The following is a 14,850-nucleotide window of genomic DNA, read 5'->3' as shown; positions in this document are numbered from 1 at the left end:
TTCTTGCTAACTGTTCTTACAGCTTAAATTAATCCATTCCTATAAATCTATACCTTGCCACATGGCTCGTGGCTTACCAGCATCTTCACATGCTGTTTGTCATCGTGGCGGCTGTCAGTGTCTCTCTGACTCGGCCTTCCACTTCCCAGCTTTATTCTCCTCCTTGCCCCGCCTATACTTCCTGCCTAGCCAACGGCCAATCAGTGTTTTATTGATTAATCAGCAACACATTTGCCATACATCCCACAGCACTTCCCTTTTTTTTTTTTTTCAAAAAGGAAGGTTTTAACCTTAACAAAGTAAAATTACATATAATTTGGGAATTTGGGCGTAGCTTCTCTTACTACTTCCTGCTGGAGGGGGGCGCTGTATCTTATGGGGACACAAAGAAAATTTTAGGATCATGGAGTAGTCCTTGAGGCTGTATCGTCTGAGCCAGTTGCCTTGAAAGGATTTTGGATGTTGGATCATCTGGGCCATGGTGTCATCAGAGACCTTTCAGGTGGTCTTGGCTGGTCAAACCTGATGTATCTTAATCTGGAACAAATCCATAGCCTTTGGATTTCTGTGGGAACAAAAGCAGAGACTCTTTTCCAAAGCAACATATCCTTATATCCAAATTTTGAAGTCAAGGTACCTTTAAAATATACATTTTGGCATAACTCAACAGCTTTTACAATCAAATGTTTTTCTGCAGTTAAAAATCCGAAAGACAACACAATCCAGATTCTCTGTGTAATATTCATCTTTATGTGGCTTATTTTTTATATTAATTTTACTGTCTCTTTAAAGACTTTATTTTTTAAAACTATGTATTTGTTTATATAACTGTATATATCACCTTTTTTGTCTCTTTCAAGCCTACATATATTTTACACACATTGTAAACTATTACATCTGAATCTGTCTTATTGTGAATCTATTGCCTTAAACTGCAGCAGTTGTGGCTGCTGACTCCACCCACCTCAGCTTCCCAACATGGCTACGTTTTCCACCAGCTCTTGGAGCTGTCGTGGGTCTATGCTTTTAGCCAAGCAGCGTGTAGTCCAGAAACCTCTTTTTTTGTTTTATATTAGCAAAGGCTAAATCCAACACGCAGCTTAATGTGCCACTTGCAGAGGCCTCATTCCTGCCAAACTGCAGGTCGAGCGTGCACACCAGAAACCCACAAGTAGCTCAAACCAGCAGCTGCCGCTCATTTGAGAGAGACAGTTAGGAAGCTATTTTTAGCTCCATTTTAGAATCTTTTCTAAGGTTTTAGGTGGAAACTTTTGCCCCACGTTGGGCGCCATTTGTAGCTAGAGTTTTCCTGCCTGGCCCACAGTCAGGACAAATCTCTCTCACCTGCCAGTCCCACAGCCTCTCAAACCCAACCAAGTAAACACAGAGACTTATATTGGTTACAAACTGTATGGCCGTGGCAGGCTTCTTGCTAACTGTTCTTACAGCTTAAATTAATCCATTTCCATTAATCTATACCTTGCCACATGGCTCGTGGCTTACCAGCATCTTCACAAGCTGTTTGTCATCTTGGCGGCTGTCAGTGTCTCTCTGACTCGGCCTTCCACTTCCCAGCTTTATTCTCCTCCTTGTCCTGCCTACACTTCCTGCCTAGCCAACGGCCAATCAGTGTTTTATTGATTAATCAGCAACACATTTGCCATACATCCCACAGCAATGTGGCAAGGGATAGGTTTATGGAAATGAATTAATTTAAACTGTAAGAACAGTTAGCAAGAAGCCTGCCATGGCCATACAGTTTGTAACCAATATAAGTCTCTGTGTTTACTTGGTCGGGTCTGAACGGCTGTGGGACTGGCAGGTGAAAGAGATTTGTCCTGACTGTGGGCCAGGCAGGAAAACTCTAGCTACAGTGACCTGCATAAAGGCTCTGGTATACCCCATAAGCCTGAAGTGTTGAGTTTGGGGCCAGAAGTCCCGAGGTAGTGGCGAGGAGCTGCTGGAAGGTCCTGAACCTGCAATCCGGGTGACGCTTCCTCCTCTCGTTGACTTCCACTGTTTTTCCACTTAAATTATTGTGCTAACAGGGACACAGCAGAACAAGCTGGAAGAAGCTCAGAGGAAAGAGAGAGTAAGTCTTGGCCCTACAAACACTTCAAAAACTTTGGGGGAAGAATGGTCGCCTCACCTCAAGGCAGGAATCTTCCATCCAGTACCCTGATAGAACCCCCTGAAGTGATTTCCCCTTTGAAAGTGGGGGTGTATTTCTGGGAGACCTCTGTCCAATTTTGCCAAGCTCTTAAGTGAATAAAGCTGTCTTTGCTTCCAGGCTCTGACTTTAGTAGAAGCGCAGGTGGTAAGATCTCCAGAGTTCTGTCCCTCTGTGTGTGTCCCTCAGGCCCCACTCTCTTTATCAAGCAAAGGAAGACTGCAAACTCTGTTGTCCCCAACTATGACGATGATCTTAGGGCCATTAGGAGACAGTAGATGCTTGTGTGGGGTTAGTGTATGGAGGATCTGGGGTTCCTGCTGTTGCCGGCCTCATTTCTCTGATGTGCAGTATGGGAGCCCACAACTGACTCAGTTTCCCAGTTTGAATCTGAAGTATATTCTGAGTCAATAGCATTCAAGCTTGCTTGCTCCAGGGCTGCAAGGAAGTCCTGATTAGCCCACAGGAAGGAACATGCTATCTAGCCAGATGCAGGCTGCTGGTGCCAGCCAGAGGTACGCTGAGATAGAAAATGAAACCGCCTGCTCCTGGACACAGGCAGGATAGATAGTGGTTGAATGCCTGTGCTGTGCATTGTTCTACCTCTGTCCTTCAAGACTGTGTATAAGCTGGCTGTGAAATAAACTCGGGACCGTCCAGCAACCAGCCAGCGGCTCTCAGAGGGTGAGGGTATGCATTCTCTGAGCAGGATGGGCAGAGATGGAATCTGTGGACAAGAGGCAGGGAGTTTACTCCTACAAGTGACAAGGTGAACAAACACCAAAAAGAGAATCTGGGGTTAATTGTTCATTTCAGTCAGAGGAGTTAACAAAAAAATTCTTTTCAGGAACACTGGCAGCCAAGGACACACTCTGTGACTCCCTTCCTTCCAAAGCCAAGTTCTTCATGACAATGTTAAGGTCTCTTCTGCTGGCCAGCAACTTCCAATTTTAACCCACTTTAACCCTCTGTGTCCTGATACTGCTTGAAAAAAATGTTGAATTACCAGCCTGCATACTTTGAAAAGCTTTGACTTTAGAACAAAAGCCAAAGATACATTATGTTTTGGAAAAAGTATGCTTTCGCCTCCACAGGAAAAGAAAAAATACATGGATTTTGGTCATTTGAGTTCAGTGGGTTACAAATACTTGTCATCATTTAGGAGACTTGATTACAAATTATTATTGATTAAGATAAAAAAAACTGCTGCTAATCTCAAATGTTTCACATTGATACAGGTTTTTATATATTAATGCAAAAATAGAGTTTTTGTTATAACTGCATATATATCTATGTGCTTTTATTCCTGTTTGAAGTGTTATACCTATGCAATGTTCTAAACAGCTGGGAAGAAACCACAAGAAAAAGGACTTTGGTGGAAATTTGCATGTTGTCTGAAAAGCAAGAGAAGGCAAAAGACTGGAATAGTGATAGGAAAGGGAAAAATAGGAAAGGGGAAAAATATGTCAGGCTGAACCAGAAGAGCAAACACAGGGAAGGGCCTGACCTGAAGGTACATGGTAAGTTGTAGAAGGCCAGAGGGGATGTGAAGGAAACTGTAAGATGTATTTGGCATTTAACCATATTATGTTAATTCTGGTTGGTTTTCTTTTTTTTTTTTTTTCCTTTTTTTCAGAGCTGAGGACCAAACCCAGGGCCTTGCACTTGCTAGGCAAGCACTCTACCACTGAGTTAAATCCCCACCCCTCTGGTTGGTTTTCTTCATTTTAAAAATAGCTGATGATTCTTCATTGCAAAATGTTTATGTTAAAAACGGAAATATATACTCTCTCAATTTCTTACTGATGACTCTTTGGAAATGAAAAATGAAAAATCCATAATATACAGATCACAAATAATGAGTCACTAAGAAAGAAAATCAGTTTGTACCTTTTATATTATTTTTTATTAATTTGTAAAGATTTTGTGTATATGAATGTCTGCCAGCATGCATGTATGTGCACCACATACGCAGCTGGTACCCACATGAGTCAAAAGAGGGCATCAGCTATCCTGGAATCAGAGTGTATGAGCCACTAAGTGGATGCTAGGGAGCAAACCTGGGTCCTCTAAGAGCCTCGGGGGCCAGGAAGCAGGGAGCCACCTCTCAGCTCCTGGTTTGTGCGTTTGTAGATTTCCCTCAAGATGCATATTTCATAGAACAAGATGTACTCACTGCACTAGACTTTTCGTACTGCTTTAATTTGTAAGTTTTCTCTAAATTAGAAGTTTTCATGCGACTTTAAAAATAATTGGCATGGTTGGGTATGGTGGCACAGGCCTTTAATGTCAGCACTTGGGAGGCAGAGGCAGGGGATCTCTGAGTTTGAGGCCAGCTTACTCTACACAGTGTATTCCAAGTCACCCAGGGCTACGTAATGAGATTTTATTTCAAAAAAAGAAATTAATTTTAAAAATTGGCTTGTTTTCTGCTGCTTCTTGATTCTTTATTATATTCATGTGCATGTCCATGCATGCCATGGTTTGCACATGAAGATCGAGAGTTCTCTCCTGTTACCAGGTGAGTCCAGGAAAATAACTCAGATTATCAGAATGGACAGCAAAATCACAGGCTGTTTTTGATTTGTGTTTTGTTTCTTAATCTGTTTGCTTGGTTTGGCTTCTATTATTATTGTTGTTATCATCATCATCATCATCATCATCATCATCATTATTTGATTCTCACTACATAACCTAGAATGTCCTCAAATCCATGGCAATCCTGTCTCAATCCTGAGTACTGAGAATAAAAGCATAAACCACCACTTTCAACTTCAAAGTGATGAATGATTTTTCCTCTGAGCCAGAAGCTGGCTCAGCAGTGAAGACTGTCCTGCTCTCACAGGACTCAGGCTCAGTTCTCAGCACTCACAACCACCTGTAACTCCAGCTTCATAGAATCCGATCCCCCTTCTGGTCCCTACAGGCACCTACACAGAAGTAGCATATATCATCTCGTATTTCATTGCAGAATAAATAAAGCACATAACAGTACATAAATAAAAACAAGTCTTAAATTTTTTTCTATTTATAACATTTTAAACTTTTTGATCTAATATGTACTAGTTTCTAAATCTTATTTATTTATTATTATTAGTAGTAGTTTTTCTTTCTTTTTTTTAAACAGGCTTTATTGCCAAGTGATAAGGTTAGTTCATTTTTTGTTTGTTTGTTTGTTTGTTTGTTTGTTTATTTATTATGTATACAGAAGAGTGTGCCAGATCTCATTACAGATGGCTGTGAGCCACCATGTGGTTGCTGGGAATTGAACTCAGGACCTCTGGAAGAGCAGTCGGCGTTCTTAACCTCTGAGCCATCTCTCCAGCCCTAGTAGTAGTTTTTCAGCAGTATCTATTAGCCTTGTCTGGCTTAGAATTTACTATGTACACCAAGCTGTTCTCAAACTCACAGATATCTGCTGACCTCTGCCTCCCAGATACTGGGATTAAAGGCATGTACCACCATACCTGGCTGTACTGATTGTACCCAAGTGTTTTAGGCAGTGATAGATTACTCTTGATAGACAAGCATCCTACAAGGCTAGTCTCCCATCTGCTGTTCACTCTGACACGTTTCTGTGGACCTGAGCCTCCTGGGGGTGACTGCTCATATTCCACCATTGATGTTCTCCCCAGACGTGTGTTTTTATGACTTCAGACTGAAGTCAAATGGCATTGCTTCTCTCAGTATTTATATGGATTATCCCCCACTACACAGTCTCAGGGGTGCTACAAAGGTGTATAATGAAAGACTGCCTGAAGTCCTTAACATAGGATATGTGTGCTGTCGTGCTGTTGAAGGAAATTATCACAATGTTACACTAGTGAAGTTTTTCCTTGTGAGACCTCAAGTGTGACTGATAGTTCCTGGAGTGACTAAAGGCTTTCCCACACTGTGTGCATTGACAGGATTTTTCTCCACTGTGGGTCCTTTCATGTTTGTGAAAGGTACTGGAACAGCTGAACGCTTTCCCACACTCTGCACACACATAGGGTTTCTCGCCAGTGTGAGTTCTTTTATGTATTTGAATGGAACTGTAACTCGTAAAGAGTTTCCCATACTCCTCACATCCATAAGGTTTCTCTCCAGTGTGAGTTCTCTGGTGCCTTTGGAAGGAACTAGAGCGATTAAAGGCTTTGCCACACTTTGTGCACTCACACGGCTTTTCTCCAGTGTGGATAATTTTATGTCTCTGGAAAGCACCGGGTCAGCTGAAGGCTCCCCCACACTCCTGGCAGGTGTAAGGTTTCTCCCCGGTGTGGGTCCTCTTGTGTACCCGAATGGAACTGGAGCTAGTGAACGCTTTCCCGCACAGTTTACACCCATAAGGTTTCTCTCCACTGTGGGTCTTAACATGCATCTGAAGGTACGTCCAACGGGTGAAGGTTTTACCACACTTCTGACATTCAAATGGTTTCTCTCCAGTGTGAGTTTTTCCATGCCTTTGAAAGGAACTGGGACAATTGAAAGATTTTCCACACTCCTTACATTTATAGGGTCTCTCTCCAGTGTGGGTTCTTTCATGTCTTTGAAGGGAATTTGGACTACTTAAGGTTTTATCACATTGTTTACATTCATAGGGTTTTTCTGCACTGTGCAGTTTTTCATGTATTTGAAATGAAATCTGACTAATTAAGGCTTTTCCACACTCCTTACACTTATAAAGCCCATTTCCAGTGTGAGTTATCATGTGCCGTTGAAACGTAGAGAGCGAAAAGAAGGCCTTCCCACATTCCTCACATTCCCATACATCCTCTCTGGCGTGTATTTTTTTTTGTTGTTGTTGTTTTTTTGTTTTTCGAGACAGGGTTTCTCTGTGTAGCTTTGCGCCTTTCCTGGGACTCACTTGGTAGCCCAGGCTGGCCTCGAACTCACAGAGATCCGCCTGGCTCTGCCTCCCGAGTGCTGGGATTAAAGGCGTGCGCCACCGCCGCCTCCCGGCTCTGGCGTGTATTTTTACGTGGATTCGAAGAGCACTTAACCGCCCAAAGCCTTCACCACATGTTTTGCATTAAAAGGTCTTTCTTTGGTGTGAGTCACTAAATGTCTTCACAAAGAACTTGAACCATTAAAGCCTTTCCCACACTCTTACATTTGTAGCGTCTACCTTCAGGATGAACACTTTCTTGGATTTGGAAAGCCCCAGAAGTACTTTCATCCTGACCAGGGTGACGGGTTTTATCTTGAGTGTGCACTTCTTCATGTGTCCGAAGTGAACTGGGAGATGTAAAGGCTTCTCCACACTCCTTAGATCTATAAGGTCCGTGTCCACTGTGTGTTCTCATGTGTCTGAAAGCTTTCGGAGAAGTGAGCAACGCTCCACATCTTTTACATGCGTACTGTGTCTCCCTAGTTCGAATCCTTTCGACTTCACGTTGCTTGGCTCCCTGTGTCTCGTCGCCGTCTTCTTGATACTCACAGGGTTTGTGTTCAGTGTGAATGCTCACGTGCCTGTGAAGAGATTGATGAGCAATCAAGACTTTCCCACACACAGTGCACTCACAGCCTTGCCCTTCAGCTTCCCTGCTCAGACTGAGATCTGGAATCTGGCTTCCTTCATACCAACCATATTCTTTTCTTTCTGAAAATCTCTCTGCCACAAGACTTCTGTAAAAAAAAAAAAAAAAAAAAAAAAAAAAAAAAAAAAAAAAAAAAAAAAGAGATGCATTATTACTGTGTTAATCAGTTTTTTTTTTTTTTTAATCAACTAGACACAAACTAGTCACCTGGGAAAGGAACCTCAGTTAAGAACTGCCTTCATCAGACTGGCCTGTGGGCATATCTATCTGGTATTTTCTGGATTAATGATCAGGACGGCCCAGCTCACTATATACGGTTACTCCAGACAGGTGGTCCCAGTTATATAAGGAAGCAGGCTGAGCGAGCCATGGAGGGCAAGCCAGTAGGCAGTGTTCCTTCATGGCCTCTGCCTAAGCCCCCAACTTAAGTTCTTGCCATGACTGCCTGCAGTGATACACTGTTCCCAGGAAGTACAAAACAAAATAATCCTTTTCTTCCACAGTGCTTTTGGTTAGTGTCTTAGTTCTTAAAATCTTATATTCATTAGTATGAACTACACTTGTGCTGTTAACACTGTTGGGGAAAAGGAAGGCTCTTGAAGTTTCTTAGGCATAAACTAATGCTCTGTAAAGTGTTTGATTGCAGCTAATATCAAAACACTAGTATTCAGATTTGGGGACTCTTGACAGTGACAGAAACTGACATAGCATATATGTAAAAAATTAAGGCTATATTTATTAAAAATTGTTTGAAGGACAAGTATATTTGAAGCAGGACTTGTTATTAGTTGTGTTTTTTTTTTAATTTCATGACAATATATCTCTACAGTCCCAGATACTAAAAAGTTTGAGCAGATGAATCATTTGAATCCATACGTTGAATCTAACTTCAATGATATCATGATAAACCATGAGATCTATGATTTTAATAAAAATATATATTCATGACTTACTCTATTTCACACTAGTGGGAACGATTTCCCCTAATGAATACAAAGTACCTGAGGTTTGTTCCAGAATTTCTGTACTGATCTTCAATGTGCTGACCTTCCCACTGTATTCCTAAAATGTAGACCAGAGAAAACAGCAGAAATTACCATGCTTGGAAGAGTTATTGAATTCTGTTTCATGGTACACAAGACCCTGCTGATTTATCAACGTATTCTCTCTCTGTCTGCTGAGTCACTGAACACCAAGGCTAATGTGACACAATTTCCTTTAAATGATGAAGGGAAGGGATGGTGTCATCCTTACCTACAGCAGTCAGGTTTCTGACCGTTTCCAACATCACATCCCTGTAGAGATTCTTCTGAGCAGGATCCAGCAGAGTCCACTCCTCCTGGGTGAAGTTCACAGCCACATCCTCCTACGTCAGTGACCCCTGCAACATCCCCCATGATGCACAGGGAAGCGTGAGACAGATAGCACTGATAGCTACATTCGATGTATGAGCATTTTCTCCGATTCTGATCCACACATGTTTATTGAAGACTTTATCAGAATCTTGCCCTCTGGCTCCATTCACATTGCCTCACAGAACAAATTACAGAAACGAAGTATTGACAAGGACAACAACGAAGCAGGAACACCCCTCGGACAGCAGGAGGCGGGAAGACTTGCTCCGGAGTCACTTGTAGTTCCCATTCTAACACGGCTCTGCTCATGAGCGAGTTCGCACGACAATACTTAGAATACTTTCCTTTAGAAATGCCATCAGGGAGCAGAGAAATGGCTAAGCAGGGACAGCGTCTGCTGCCAAGCCTGACAAGCTGAGTTCCATCCAGAGGACCCACATGGCGGAAGGAGAGACCGATTCCAGCAAGCTGTTCTTTGATGTACAGATGTGAGCTATAGTACACACATGAACACACACACACACACACACACACACACACACACACCCTTATTAATGAATCTCTAACATATGTACATACTTGCACTGTTCCATGTTCATACACGTGGATTTTAGCTCATTGTGTGTAAGACTAAGATTGTGGAAATGTGTATCATGTTTCCTATACAAATTTCATTAAGTACACACAAAGCCAATGAGAACACTCCACTCTTCTAATGGAAAGGTGACATTCTTTATTAAGTTCTATCAGATGTGTATGAAGAAAGGAGAAATGGTACAAAATCTTAGAAAGAACCCAGGTCACCAAGACATCAACCAATGGAAGAGTGTACAAAATTCTGGAAATCCTCTAGGAAACATTTTAGGAATCTAATGAGGAGGACCAAATGTTAGGAACTGACTCAGCGGTAGAGCAGATTATCATAAACGAAGACTTGGATACCACCCCAAGCACTGGAAAAATAGCTCAGGGAATGTCTACCACTGGTCAAAGCCTTCTGCTCAAGAAAGCAGCGACAGGCTGGAGAGATGGTTCCCTGGTTAGGCACATTTACTGCTCTTTCAGAGGACCTGAGTTCAGTTCCCAGCTGCCGGGGACCAGCCTCAGCAGTTTCGGGGGTCTGAAGGATGGGATACCCAGAAAGTGCAATGACTCAGAGACAGGTCACTTCGGGCTTCTGCAGTTGCTAAGTTTCTTTTGCTTCCCTGGCTTCTCTTAGCTTCTGCTTTTGCCCTGGTAACCTCAGTCTTTTATTATCATAAGAAAAGAGGGGACAGAAAGAAAAGGGGGAAATCACCCAATACAAAATGTTCTCATGATTCCAAAAATTATTCTTAGAAAATCACCAATATATTCTTCATCATCTTTTACTAAACACAGGAACTATCCCAGACTTAACACCAAAGCAAGCAAAATCTATTTTTATTATTAATGATTATACAATCTTTTGAGCACTCGACCCAGAGGCTAGTAACATGCAATTTCGCAAAAAAGGAAAAAATAAGAACAGTGGTCAATGTACCAGACAGTCATTTCCTTCTCACACAGCCTGCTCCAACCTCAAGACCCCTGTAGCCACCCAAGTTCCTCCTCAGCCCTCTGCAAACCCCAAGCCCCATGACTGGTGGGTCACAATGACCTCAGACAAGAAATCTGTCCCTGCAAGTCAGCAACTTCTGTCCTTCTATATCCAATAATTCCAAGGAAGACTTAATCTAATTTTCAGAGTTTCTAATGAAAGGAAGCTCACCTTTTCTGGCAGCTTCTTTTAATCTAGGAACCCAATAAAGCTTGTAGCAATCACTCCATCAGTTGTCACATTATCTCCACACTCCTTCAAGGAGGAATCAAAATATCTGGATTAAAGTTGCCATCTCCCTTTCTTGTGGAGGCCACTATTCTCCTCCTAGTCTCGGTTCCCACACTGTTAGTTTGTCATCCCATCTATATGTTACTCCATCCACAGTCTTCAGCCCATACCCCTTAGGGTCTCAGTTTTTTGGGTTTTTTTTTTAAAGATTTATTTATTTATTATGTATACAGTGTTCTGTCTGCACGTATCCCTGCAGGACAGAAGAGGGCACCAGATTCCATTACAGATGGTTGTGAGCCACCACGTGGTTGCTGGGAATTGAACTCAGGACCTTTGGAAGAGCAGTCAGTGCTCTTAACCTCTGAGCCATCTCTCCAGCACCAGGGTCTCAAGTTTTACACAATGTCCTTGGAATATCCTCAGAAGCTGAATTATTCATCACGGCCAATTTAAGTCTAGTGTGTTGATACACATCATACCATGTGCTATAGTTGACCACACATTTGGTACATTTTATCCAAGCCTAAAAAGCTTCCCCAGGCTGCAGGTTCTTTTCCATGAACTACATAACTGCCTTAACCCCTGCCTGGGTGATCATCTCTGCATAATTTCCTGTGAAATTTACTTCATTCCTTTCCAGCATCACAGAAGTCACCATTGATCTAGGAACATAGAACATGAAGATCAAATAGAAGAAAAAGACTAGTATTATAAAAAATATTTATATGGAGGAGGACATGACATGTGCACGCCATAAAGCATGAGCTTGGGATGCATAGGCATTTCTGCCTTGGCCCCCTAGAGGCATGCTAAGCAGCAGATCCGGAGGGGAACACACGGAGGGTTGATGGTCCACAATCTCGGGTCCCCTTTTCTCCAATCTCTGCTGGCAGCACGTCAGCCATCTTATATGCCATTCCCGGCACCAGCGCTCACATCAAGCAGCCGGTGACTCTGGCCCCAGAGGATCCACACCCTCTTCTAGCCTTTGCAGGCACTGTTTTCATGTGCACAAGTCCACACACATAATTTAAAAAATAAAGTATTTTTTAAAAGAAAAAAGCAACGAGCTGTATGCATACAGTGGTACATAACAGCATATTCCTACAGAGCAGGGTCACTTTAGTCCAGAAGATTCAAGACCAGCCTGAGAAACAAGAGCAAGAACTTGTTTCCAAAAGTAAAATGAAAACAAGTGATAGACTGCTCACCAAAACCAAGATTATTATTCCAAACATTTGAGTAGCAGATGTGTAGAAGGGACAGAAATGGCTTCAGCTGGTCAGCATTTATATGGAAAATAGATTAATGATAAAGTATATTCGTACACTCAGAGGAAAAGACCAAGAACATTTTTCTAAGGATAAGGAAAACATCTGCTACCCAGATGAAAACAGGCTATAATTCCTTCTAGTCCATGGGCACTCGTCAACTGACTATAGTTCAAGGTTGAAAATATAACTGCAGAACTTACACATGTCAGAGACAAGTGGCATTTTATGAAAGAACATACACAATTATTGTGACACACACACAAGAACACAGAAGAAGGTGTGGTGGTGTATGTTGGTAATTAGTAAGACTCAGAAGTTTGGGAGAGGAGGGTCATCATTCTGAGACCAATCCAATCTAACCTGAGACTAGGCTGAGACACAAGGAAACTGTCTCACAATAAAACATGCAAGAAAAATTCTTTTGAAAGAATAACTGTGGATGACAGGCTGGGAGGGATGGAGAGGCACACACAGAGATCTCCGAGGAGAAAACACGTTGATGGGAACTATTATGGTGAGCAAATGTATGGTGTGGTATGAGGGAGAGAGAGACAGAATGGTCCATGTCCTGTGGACACAGGAATACCAGAAGAGGTGAAAGCAATGAGGAACGGGTGGAGGCGGGTGGCCTGATTGCCACCCAGGGCCATGGTGATGTCTGGGCCTGGGCTGCTGCTGAAGCCCCATGTCTGGGTCCCTGAGCCTGATGCAGCCCTAGTCTGTGCTGACGTCAGTGCTCCTGATATCACCAAAGGCCCAGAGGAAAGGGCTGCACAGAGTGGGCCCCGCCCCTCACAGGCTGAGGCACTCAGGAGAGAGGGTCCTACAACCTCTCCTGGGCAGCACAACAGAGCCAACCCTGTTCACAGGGGCATCGGCGAGCTGGCGCTTAGGGCGTGAGAATGGGGGAGCAGGTTGCGCCCCCTCATCTGCCATGTGGTGGCATGGATGTGGGAAAGATGCCCTCCACCCCTCGCCCCTTGACATCTGCAACAGGTGGGGGACCTGACGCACCCCTCACCAGCTGCAGCACTCAGGAGAACCGGCCCTGCGCCTGGCCTGGGCAGCACAGTAAGCTGACCATTTAGGCAGGGGTGTGGGTGAGCTAGTCCTTAGGGCACGAGAGGGACACAGCTGGCACCGCCTCCCTTGTCTGCCATGTGGTAGTGGGGTCCAGAGAAAAATGCCCTCCCCCTCACCCCTACTGCCTCCAGATGGCGGGGAGCTGACCTTCCCTCCCCTTCACCAGCTGCAACACTGGTCCAAGTGGGCCCTGCACTTCGTCTGGGCAGCGCAGCAGCGCCCACCCTGTGGGGGAGGGGGGCAGGCGAGCGGACTCCAAGAGTACGAGCATGGGAGAGCTGTCCCAGCACTTCATCTGCCATAGGGCCGCACGGGCGGGGGAGATGCCCTCCCCTAAGCCGGAGGCGGGTGAGAGGGCTGGCCCTGAGGGTGGGGAGCTGTCCTGCCCCTCATCAGCTGCAGCACTCGGGAGAGTGGCCCCTGCACTTCGACTGGGCAACACGGAGGAGCTGGTCCTGATGGTGTAGAGGTGGGAGAACCGACCCTGGAGGATGGGAAGGCAGAAGAACCGGCACCACCCCTTGCTCATCGCTGCAGGGGTGAACTAGCCAGGGCAGTGTTGGAGAGCTCCCCCTGGGGGTGAGGATGGGGTAGAGCTGGCGGGCTGACCAACCCTGCAACTACCCAGGCCCAGAACCAGGGTTATGAGTTGGGGCCATCCCAACGCCCACTCCATCTATGATCTGCTGGAGCATGGGAAGGGGCCCGTCCTGCAGGTCTAAAGCTGCAGGATCTTCACAACACAGGGCAACAACAGGATATCCAAGAGGAGCCCCAGTGAGGGCCCAGCATCCACAGTGTAATAGAAACCAGAGGCCTCCAACCGGACCAACGACTATTTACAAGTACAGATATAAGGACAAAGGGGTACTGTGTGACTCACTGGGCCACACGACAGCTTCCACGATGAGATTTTTCCTTTTTTTTTTTTCTTTTTTTCTCTTAAATTTTATTTTATTTTATTTTGCGGGGGAGGTTGCAAGGGCAGAGGGAGGATCCAAAGGGATGGGGAAATGAATGGGATCAAGATGTACGGTCTGAAAGACACACAGAATAAATAAAAAGAAAATTTAAAACAAAAGAGTAAATGTGACAGATTTAATCTTAATAAAATTTAATCTAATTTTTAAAAAATATTTATTTATTATGTATATGGTGTTCTGCCTGCAGGGCCAGAAGAGGGCGCCAGATCTCATTACAGATGGTTGTGAGCCACCATGTGGTTGCTGGGAATTGAACTCAGAACCTCTGGAAGAACAGCCAGTGCTCTTAACCGCTGAGTCATCTCTCCAGCCCAAAATTTAAGTTTAATAGTTTTAAATTTTAATAATAAAAATTATTAAACAATTAATAAATTTTAAATGTAATCTTAATAAAAGTAAAGGAGTTCAAGGACAGCAAAAGTGGAGAGGGTTTCTGGAATGCATGTGAGATAAAATAAGGCTGGCAGGTGGCACACACCTTTAATCCCGCACTTGGGAGGCAGAAACAGAGAGTTCTCTGAAAGTTGGAGGCCAGCCTGGTCTACATAGCACATTCCTGGCCTATAAGTAAGACCCTGTCTCTAAAAATCAGTATGTGTAGAATTAAAATGAATATCTTATTTTTAAATTATGAAAATATCTGTTGCAGTCAA

The 14,850-nt window shown here is 43.8% G+C and overlaps 1 protein-coding gene across 1 annotated transcript; it reads right to left on the bottom strand.

The window, feature by feature from the left end:
• Window positions 1–5,990: 5,990 nt before the first annotated feature.
• On the bottom strand, window positions 5,991–9,079 carry Znf439 (zinc finger protein 439). The gene is given in 3 exon segments (XM_059267242.1): window positions 5,991–6,696; window positions 8,691–8,751; window positions 8,944–9,079. Coding segments are annotated over 3 exon segments (903 nt in total).
• Between the last annotated feature and the right edge of the window lie 5,771 nt (window positions 9,080–14,850).

This window comes from Peromyscus eremicus, chromosome 7 (genome assembly GCF_949786415.1).
Source record: "Peromyscus eremicus chromosome 7, PerEre_H2_v1, whole genome shotgun sequence".
Classification (NCBI taxonomy): Eukaryota; Metazoa; Chordata; class Mammalia; order Rodentia; family Cricetidae; genus Peromyscus; species Peromyscus eremicus.
Note: the sequence above shows the minus strand (reverse complement) of the source record. Positions and strands in the feature narration are given on the sequence as shown.